Source organism: Monopterus albus, unplaced genomic scaffold, assembly GCF_001952655.1.
Source record: "Monopterus albus unplaced genomic scaffold, M_albus_1.0 scaffold6.1, whole genome shotgun sequence".
Classification (NCBI taxonomy): domain Eukaryota; kingdom Metazoa; phylum Chordata; class Actinopteri; order Synbranchiformes; family Synbranchidae; genus Monopterus; species Monopterus albus.
This window is the reverse complement of record NW_018127886.1, coordinates 3,723,872-3,733,505: the sequence shown is the minus strand read 5'-3', so window position 1 is coordinate 3,733,505 and position 9,634 is coordinate 3,723,872. Positions and strand designations below refer to the sequence as shown.

At 40.3% G+C, this 9,634-nt stretch overlaps 2 protein-coding genes across 3 annotated transcripts in view; both read left to right on the top strand.

Moving 5' to 3' along the window:
- The window catches only part of ahcyl1 (adenosylhomocysteinase-like 1), a 20,791-nt gene extending 15,900 nt beyond the window's left edge, over nucleotides 1–4,891 (top strand). Inside the window, exons 8-17 of one of the 2 annotated variants that reach the window (XM_020620417.1) lie at nucleotides 701–817; nucleotides 939–1,002; nucleotides 1,105–1,193; nucleotides 1,283–1,353; nucleotides 1,655–1,749; nucleotides 2,298–2,396; nucleotides 2,607–2,675; nucleotides 2,833–2,911; nucleotides 3,097–3,217; nucleotides 3,749–4,891. In XM_020620417.1, the coding sequence (XP_020476073.1) occupies nucleotides 701–817; nucleotides 939–1,002; nucleotides 1,105–1,193; nucleotides 1,283–1,353; nucleotides 1,655–1,749; nucleotides 2,298–2,396; nucleotides 2,607–2,675; nucleotides 2,833–2,911; nucleotides 3,097–3,217; nucleotides 3,749–3,755 (811 nt within the window). In that variant the 3' untranslated portion in view covers nucleotides 3,756–4,891. Of the gene's footprint in view, nucleotides 1–700; nucleotides 818–938; nucleotides 1,003–1,104; nucleotides 1,194–1,282; nucleotides 1,354–1,654; nucleotides 1,750–2,297; nucleotides 2,397–2,606; nucleotides 2,676–2,832; nucleotides 2,912–3,096; nucleotides 3,222–3,748 lie in introns of those variants that run through there. The other variant, XM_020620427.1, reaches the window with a different exon arrangement.
- Nucleotides 4,892–5,210: 319 nt separating this feature from the next.
- On the top strand, nucleotides 5,211–8,109 carry hspa1b (heat shock protein family A (Hsp70) member 1B). Its single transcript, XM_020619939.1, has 2 exons — nucleotides 5,211–5,301; nucleotides 6,099–8,109. Exon 2 carries the CDS (start codon nucleotides 6,121–6,123, stop codon nucleotides 8,035–8,037), a length of 1,917 nt encoding a protein of 638 aa, XP_020475595.1. The 5' UTR covers nucleotides 5,211–5,301; nucleotides 6,099–6,120; the 3' UTR covers nucleotides 8,038–8,109.
- The last annotated feature ends 1,525 nt before the right edge of the window (nucleotides 8,110–9,634 follow it).

Here is a 9,634-nt window from a genome sequence, read left to right as displayed (position 1 = left end):
ATGTTAAGCAGTGCAAGTGCTAGTCTAGTGTTAGGAAAAAGAAGAGAGGAAGGTGTAGCTAGGCAAACCTGACAATTTCTTTTTGGTAATATTTTACTCATGGCTTTGTTCAACAAATGATGACTAGCCAAAGCTATAACTGTTGGCAGTAACAGCAAAATTTGTAAGAATAAGACCCAGATACTGAAAAAAGCATTTCTATTTTATCCACAAAGAAATTATGACATTTACACATTTGTGCTGCAGCTTATGACAGCCCACAATGGACCATAAATAATAAAGACGGTGGAAACTAAGATTAAGCTGCTTTTAAAATCTTTTTCTGTTAAATGTTTACTTTATTTTGTCTTCTAGATGGAGCTGAGTGGGAAGCAAACAATGCTGCCAACAAAATCAGCTCCTGATGAATGATATATACTGTGATAGCCCAACATTGTCAGAGGCAGTTATATGAGTCATATTACTATTAACACACACTGACACTGCAGATTAAAATGGTCACTGGCCTGATTTTGGCTGCAGCCTATTTGAAACTGAGCTCAACCAGAGGTCACAGCAGCTATGACTGTACAATTCTCAGTGGAATCAATTAGCCAGATGCTCTGGAAAGTATAAGGTCACAGCTTAATTTGTGTGGATAAGTGCATGGGTGTTGTGTGTCCGTATTTGCTGGAAAATGTTTACCCCTGTGTCTTCTCAGACTGTACCAGTTGTCTAAGGCTGGCAAGCTGAGTGTCCCTGCCATGAACGTGAATGACTCCGTCACCAAGCAGAAATTTGACAACCTTTACTGCTGCCGTGAATCAATCCTGGATGGGTGAGGACAATTAATCATCCATAAAACTAGCCGTTAGTTAGCTGCTGCTGCTCTTTTGACAGTGTGACTGTGTTTGTAGCATGAAAACTGGTAAAAGTGTCATTTTGCTTGTTTCTGCCAGGTTGAAGAGGACCACAGATATAATGTTTGGAGGCAAACAAGTCGTTGTGTGTGGTTATGGAGAGGTGAATCATTCTTTGATATAAAAGCAGTTCTTGTTTTTGAAAGAATGATGGGGTTCTCACTGATGCAGCAGACCTCTTCACACATCATTTTGTGTTGTGTAGGTGGGGAAAGGCTGCTGTACTGCTCTTAAGGCCCTTGGAGCTATTGTGTGCATCACAGAGATTGACCCCATCTGTGCCCTGCAGGCTTGGTGCGTCACTAACAGTGGAATTTGTTTTAAGTTCTTTTTAGCCTGTGTTGCTTAAACATATAAAAATCTGTTTTTGTGTATCCACACAGCATGGATGGTTTCCGAGTGGTCAAGCTGAGCGAGGTCATCCGGCAGATGGACGTGGTGATAACTTGCACTGGTACTCCGCCTCATGCAGTGACTTCCATTACTTCTGCTTTGATAATCACAGTGTTTGTAGCATACAAAAGCATGGCACATTTTACTATCTTAGCTGAAGTCTCTGGGGTTCAAAACCAGACTTTTCACCTAAGAGATAAAATGCTTTTTGGTTGTGTCTGCTAGTCAGATGACAGGAATACGTAAGTTTCCATGCAGTCGTAAATCCACTGATGTGACAGAAACTGATTTTCACCTCTGTGGACATGACTCACTCCCACTTTACAGTTTACAACATCACTGCTCTTTTTCTTCAAATGCAGGCAACAAGAATGTTGTTACCAGAGAACAGCTCGACCGAATGAAGAATGGCTGCATTGTCTGCAATATGGGGCACTCCAATACGGAGATTGATGTGGTAATACATCTCTGTCATTGTATGTGTGTCAGAGTTTTGGATCCGTCTGGAAAATTTCTATTTCTAACTTGGGGAACACGCACGCAGCAATGTGTGGACCAGTGTAAGCTTCAATACAAGTTTAACAGCGTCATGCAACTTTTCTCCATCTTGTTTTTTTGGCATAACCAAACACTTTGAGTGTTAGAAAGTTGACTCATGCTAAGTCCTCCTTTAACATTTTCTGACTTTAACTGCCTCCCTGCAATGTCTCTAAATCACCTTCTCTCTTTACATAACTAACATAACTAACCAATTCCTATACTGTGCATTCACAGGAGGAGACTGGATGATTCATTTTCATGAAATGAGCCACTACTGGATCTCTCTCTCTCTTTTTTAAATATAATTAAAGTACTTTTGTGTTCTGCTGTTCTTTGTTTGAGTTCTCGTGATGTTTTTTCCAGATATTCTTTTCCCTGTGGTCGTGTTAACAAATAAATTACCTTTGTTTTGCGCAAAGTCCTTCCTTTCATTTCTTTACTTGTATTTTTCTCTTGTGTCCTAAGGCGAGTCTGCGCAGCCCTGAGTTGACCTGGGAGAGGGTTCGCTCTCAGGTTGACCACATCATCTGGCCTGATGGAAAGAGGGTTGTTCTGCTGGCAGAGGTAACGTCCCTCTACAGCCGAATACCCTCAAAAAACCGTGTCCTTTGTAATTTTACTTGAACCTCATGGGTCAGTTTAACATTCATACAAAAGCTGCATACATTTATGTTATTGTATCACATTATGAGTTTAAGTTCTAGCTGCTCTTGAGTTCATCTTAGTTTCTGTACATAATTCCATAGTTGAGACATGTACTCTGTTGTTTCTCAGGGTCGCCTCTTAAATCTGAGCTGCTCCACAGTGCCTACATTTGTGTTGTCCATCACAGCCACAACTCAGGTTAGCAGTTTGTCCTCTCAGCAGTGGCCTTCACTGACACTTCATGACAGATGCTTCGATGCCTCACACACGTCACCTCACTGTTCTGTAGTAACGTCTAGTTTCCTGGTATCTCTTATGAGTCTTACAGCCACTGTGTGGTCTGTGTCGTTTGTAGGCCCTGGCCCTGATTGAGCTGTTCAATGCTCCAGAGGGACGTTATAAACAGGATGTGTATCTTCTGCCCAAGAAGATGGGTAAGAGCCATCTCTTTAGTATATGATTGGTCTGCAATGCAGTTTTAGGTTATATAAAACAGCCTGTTTGTAGTACTTCACTTATATATTGCTATTTGTTGCTACCTTGTGACTTGACCTTAAAATTACATTGTCCAGCAAAAAAAAAAAAAGTATTCTGTTTTTAATCCGTCTCTTTCCTCCAGATGAGTATGTGGCCAGTTTGCACCTTCCAAACTTTGATGCACACCTGACAGAGCTGTCGGATGAGCAGGCCAAGTACATGGGCCTCAATAAGAATGGCCCCTTCAAACCTAATTATTACAGGTAGTTCTCACTCTGGAATATTTTGTCTATCCATTCATTACCTATACTACTTATCCTGACTGGCCTACTTATTTTTGATCATTTCTTTTTTTTTTACCTCAGTGTGTCAGTATAATGGGGTGGCATAGTGGTGCAGTGATTAGTCGCCTCACAGCAAGCAGGCTCTGGGTTTGAGCCCCGGCCCACCTGGCACCTTTCTGTGTGGAGTTTGCATGTTCTCCCCTGTGCCTGCGTAGGTTCTCTCCGGGTACTCCAGCCTCCTTCCACAGTCCCAAGACATGCAGCTTAGGTTAATTGGTGACTCTAAATTGCCTGTAGGCAATTTAGTTTGTTTATCTACATGTCAGCCCTGTGATGGACTGGCGACCTGTCTGGGGTGTACCCTGCCTCTGACCTAATGTCAGCTGGTACTGTGGGATTGCCCCCCCCAACCCCACCCTGCCACCCCTCCTGGTATAGATAATGGATGGACGGATGTCAGTATGTATAATAAACCCACATGTTTACAATAACCCTGTATTTTGTTCACAGGTATTAACAAGAGTGTCTGGTATCAACACACTGTTGCCCTGGGATAAATAGAGATATCTGTTTTATTTTCTAAATTGTTACAAAATGGAGGAATTATTTTACCTATCCTGAATGTAACTTATTAATAGCTCTTCAGACATAGTGTTAATTATCAAAACTAAGACTTGTAAACGTGTAACCAACTAACATTTTACGTCTTGCATGTGTTCATGTGTATGTTCTTATTTAGTTGCTACTGCTTATGTTTATTTGTATACCCTGTTCACGCACAGTGTCAAATGATGGCCATAAGTGTGGAACACAAGATACCATTTATGTTTTGTCTGTCAAATAGCATTAAGGTTTGATAAGAAGATTACACAAGCCAGAGTTTAGGTTGAGCCATAACGAACTCTGTATTAAATGTACATTATTTGGTTTGTTTTATTTGTATTAAATAATCTCATTGAATGGTATCTGCATACATGACCTAAAAGGTAACATCCAGGGATGCCTTTTATTACAGCAAAATAACCAGTTTAAACTCCTGACTCATTTTGTTCACATTCAACATCCTGTCCCTGAACAAAGTAATGTTTAATATGCTAACAACAGATTCTGATGTTTTGTTATGTCTCAGATTATGTTAAAGATAACAGGTTTTATACATTCCCAGAGAAGAGTGAGAAGGGGCTCTTAAAGCATTTTCACATTACTATAAATTCCCTCATTCCATGCCAAGTTTCCATTTGCTCACTCAAATTCCAGCTGAGCTTTGTCTCGCTGAGGAGTATTTTGACTGGACGGTACCTTTAAGGCCATGGTATGAATGTGCCTTTTAAGTCATTTTCATCAATTATATCAGCACTGACCTTAATAAAATGAGCATTCCTTTTGGAAAAAAACCCTGCATCTGTTACTGGTACATTTGAATGTCTTTCTTCCTATGCTTCTGGTAGTATGTGTACAGTAACTATAATGTATGAGCTGTATGTCGATAAAAATATTAGACTTCATCTTTGCCATTTGCTTGTAACCATCTTAATTTGATCCAGTGGTTGACCATATTTCATGTGATTAAATCGTGTATACTCTGTATTAAAAAGAATGCATTTAATCAGCAATAAAGCAGAGAAAACAGAGATTAACTTTATACCCAGAAAAATGACAACAAAACAAGAGGGCTTTTTAGATGAGTGGTTCTGTCCATTGTTTTAGGGATAAAACTGACATTCACCAGTGTTAACACCTCCACATACCTCCCTGCTACTACACTGTCTACACTGTCTTCATAGTCAGCCCAGCAGGCTGAGCGTTAACTACTGTCCCACTCTGGAATATTCAGCAGCTTTCACGCACCAGACCAGTTGTGTTAGCTGCTAATTTTAACAGCTGAGTCACTGAGATTGGAGGAGGAGGAGCTGGGAGACTTCTGGAAACCCAGTTATAGCTATATAAGCAATGGGCCTGAGTCAGTCCAGGCATAAATTTCAGAAGAGACACAAAGGAAACTGCTTAGGGAAACTTCTGAGATCCTTCGACATCTTTGAGCAACAGAGAGTGTATTGCTGAACGTAAGTAGCAACTGATTTTCAGATTTTAAATGCATGTGGTTAAGGGCTTTAAATGGAAACAGCTCAAACTTAATGTTAAAATGTATCTGTGATTGTGAAGGGTGCATCTTCAGGTATTATTTTAAACCACTTATCCCAGTGTATCAGTTCTGTTTTAGATGATGCCTTAATTAATGGTGAAGTTTGATTCACAGTTGATTATAGATCCAGTGGAATGTGAGTATGGGACTGTAGACAAATGTGTTAAGTGACTTCAGTCTTGTGGTTTGGGCCTTTTCATATAAAAGTTCTAAATTAAGGAATCATAAATGAATTAGTTTTTGTTTTATTTGTAATCTTGAAGTGAGTTAACACATTCAAATGAATTTGTATAAAACAAATTTAAATACTTTTTAAAGTAAGAAATTTAAATACATTTTCTTTACTGTTTTAGTTGCAGCCAGATGATACAAAAACCAGATTTGTTTACAATAGAAATATAACTTTCTTTGTGATTGTGTCTGTGAACAGTGCAGGTGGGATTGTTTTACTTAGGACAGGTTTAGGTCTCAAGTAACAAACTTAACAGGTTGAACTGGTTTTTCTAAGTAGCTTAAGTTATACAAGCAGCTTTCAACTTCTTCCAGTCTGAAGTAATGTAATTGGTAGTTTAGAAAGCTACACTTTCAAAGCAGTTTTCCTGAATACCACTACAACCTCATACTGTATTTATTTATTTGCAAGATTAATATTACACAAATTATTTGATTTCAGTGGCACCCAAAATTGTAAATGTGTTCTCTTCCTAATTTTTCTAGGACCTTATAAGGAACAAACAAGATGTCCTCAGCTAAAGGAATATCGATTGGTATTGATCTGGGCACCACCTATTCATGTGTTGGGGTTTTCCAGCATGGCAAAGTAGAGATCATTGCCAATGACCAGGGCAACAGGACCACTCCCAGCTATGTGGCCTTTACTGACACTGAGAGGCTCATTGGAGATGCTGCCAAGAACCAGGTTGCCATGAACCCCACCAACACAGTCTTTGATGCCAAGCGTCTTATTGGGAGAAAGTTTAGTGACCCCGTTGTCCAGGCTGATATGAAACTCTGGCCTTTCAAGGTGATTAACGATAATGGAAAGCCCAAAGTCCAGGTGGAGTACAAAGGTGAGATCAAGGCCTTCTATCCAGAAGAAATCTCATCTATGGTTCTAGTAAAAATGAAGGAGGTAGCTGAGGCCTATCTGGGACAGAAGCTGTCAAATGCTGTAATCACAGTGCCAGCTTATTTCAACGACTCTCAGAGGCAAGCCACCAAGGATGCAGGGGTGATCTCTGGACTGAATGTTCTGAGAATAATCAACGAGCCCACAGCAGCAGCCATCGCCTATGGCCTTGATAAAGGTAAAAGAGGAGAGCGCAATGTGCTCATCTTTGACCTTGGTGGAGGCACCTTTGATGTGTCCATCCTAACCATTGAAGATGGCATCTTTGAGGTGAAAGCCACTGCAGGAGACACACACCTTGGCGGGGAGGACTTTGACAACAGGATGGTTAAACACTTTGTAGAGGAATTCAAAAGAAAGCACAAGAAGGACATCAGCCAGAATAAGAGAGCAGTGAGGAGACTGCGTACAGCTTGTGAGAGAGCAAAGAGGACCTTATCCTCCAGCACCCAGGCTAGCCTTGAGATTGACTCTCTGTTTGAGGGCATTGACTTCTACACCTCCATCACAAGGGCACGTTTTGAGGAGCTCAACTCAGAGCTCTTCAGGGGAACACTGGAGCCAGTTGAGAAGGCCCTGCAAGATGCAAAGCTGGATAAGTCCAAGATCCACGAAATTGTCCTGGTTGGCGGCTCCACAAGAATTCCTAAAATTCAAAAGCTCTTGCAAGATTTCTTTAATGGTAGAGAATTGAACAAGAGCATCAACCCAGATGAAGCTGTGGCTTATGGTGCAGCAGTCCAGGCTGCTATCCTCATGGGTGACACTTCCAAGAACGTACAAGATCTACTGCTGCTGGACGTGGCTCCCCTGTCTCTGGGCATTGAGACTGCTGGTGGAGTTATGACACCACTAATCAAACGCAATACCACCATACCCACCAAGCAGACCCAGATCTTCTCCACATACTCAGATAATCAGCCAGGTGTGCTGATTCAGGTGTTTGAGGGCGAGAGAGCCATGACCAAGGACAACAACCTGCTGGGCAAGTTTGAGCTCACAGGTATCCCTCCTGCACCTCGAGGTGTACCACAGGTGGAGGTCACTTTTGACATCGATGCCAATGGCATTCTGAATGTGTCTGCCGTAGACAAAAGCACCGGCAAAGAAAACAAAATCACCATAACCAATGACAAGGGCCGCCTCAGCAAAGAGGAGATTGAGCGGATGGTACAGGATGCTGAAAAGTACAAGTCTGAGGACGACCTGCAGAGGGAGAAGATTGCAGCTAAGAACTCACTGGAGTCCTATGCCTACCACATGAAGAGCAGTGTCGAGGATGAGACTATGAAAGGAAAGATTAGCGAGGAGGATAAGAAAACGGTCATTGACAAGTGCAACCAGACAATCTCCTGGCTGGAGAGCAACCAGCTGGCTGAGACAGATGAGTATGAGCATCAGCAGAAAGAACTAGAGAGTGTGTGCAAGCCAATTATTACAAAACTGTACCAGGGAGCAGCAGCAGGAGGCTGCGACAGCCAGGCCAAAGGCAGCTCCCAGGGCCCCACTATTGAGGAAGTGGACTAAAGCCATGGATGTGAGCAGTTTGTTTACAGAAATATATCACTGTTGTTTGGTACTACAAATGCTGTAATGCACTGTTTTGTTTTCTTGACTTGTATAATATATATATAATATAATAAACACAAAGAATAAAATTAAATGAAAAGTGTTAAATGTTCAGTTTTTCACTTCAAATTTCTTTAATTTCAATGCATCACTTTTGTTTCACTATACAACAGCAATGACCTCCTTTAAAGCTTACTTCAATTCAAAAACTGTAGCTTATTTGGGTTAAAGTGTATATACATCTTCAAATATGGGCTGGCCCTGTGTAAACAGCATATGTGCAGCTCCACTTGGACTGTCACAGAGAGCTCTGATGCTTGTCAAACCCACTCTGCAGAAGTTACAGGTTACCACAAAAAGGTCTGAGCTTCAAACTGTTTCTTTCAGACTTGCTGCTATGACGCTCTGGAGTAATTTACAACAAATATTGATGCTTCACTCCTTAAGTGACTCATTAATATCAATATTACTGTATCTACGCTTGTGTTTTCATGAATGTATTGATTATTTTTCTTTGACCACATTTCTATGTTTATTGTTCATGTTAAATTTTTTTTATAATTGTAATTTATAAATGTAATATAATACTATAACATTTTTAAAGCAATATTTTTTTAAATGCAGAAAATGTTCAAAATAACACATCCTGCTCAAGAATACATGAAAGCTCGACATGACTAGTTGTCTTTCACTGATTTAGTACTTCCCTCCTTTAACAGTGTCCCTGTGGTGGAAAAACCTTTCAAATACTTAGTTAATTTAACGTAGCAATACGCTACCACAGTGTAAAAATAATCGGTTACAAGTAAAAGTCCTGCATTCAAAAAATGTACCAAAAAGTACAAAAGTATTTTCATACGCAAACTATAGCCTACTCAGAGTACCAAAGTAAAAGTACTCACTATGCAGGACTGTATATTTAGGCTACATTATTGTAGAGATTATAATTATTGATGCATTATTGTGTGCATCACATTTAATGTTGCAACTGATAAAGGTGGAGCTAATGTTAACTACTTGATTCTGTATGCTAATAATGTGCTGGATAGCTTGGGAATTTCCCTCCAGGGATTAGTAAAGTCTTATGACTCTACTGTATTCAGTTCATTCATCTGATTCTGTAAAAAAAAAAAAAACTAAAATGATTGAATAAATGTAGTGCAACAAAAAGTAGGAATAGTTGTCTCTAAAATGTAGGCTAGTGAAGCAGCAAAAATGAAAACACTAAAGTACAAATACTTCAAAACTGTGCTTAAGCAGCCTAAAGTATTTGAGAAACTGTACTTAACTAGCCTACTTTCCACCCCTGCAGTGTTGCTGGATGGACAGGCTAAAAATTAACCTATATTCAGCCAAAACCTGGTGCCTGCATTACCCATGATGCAGCTCACCTTGCGGCAGTTTTCCATAGGTAGTAAAACTGGGGTCAGGTTAAACATAATAAAACATGACTGGTAGGGTTAGGGTGAAAGGAATGTTCAGACTGAAGAAATGTTTCAGTCTTGTAGTTCTCATCCCCAACCATCTATCAGGCTTCACACAGCTCAGCTCCCTA

What these genes read in the sequence shown, in the direction of transcription:
- hspa1b (XM_020619939.1), top strand. Translation starts at nt 6,121, where the DNA reads ATGTCCTCAGCTAAAGGAATATCGATTGGTATTGATCTGGGCACCACC.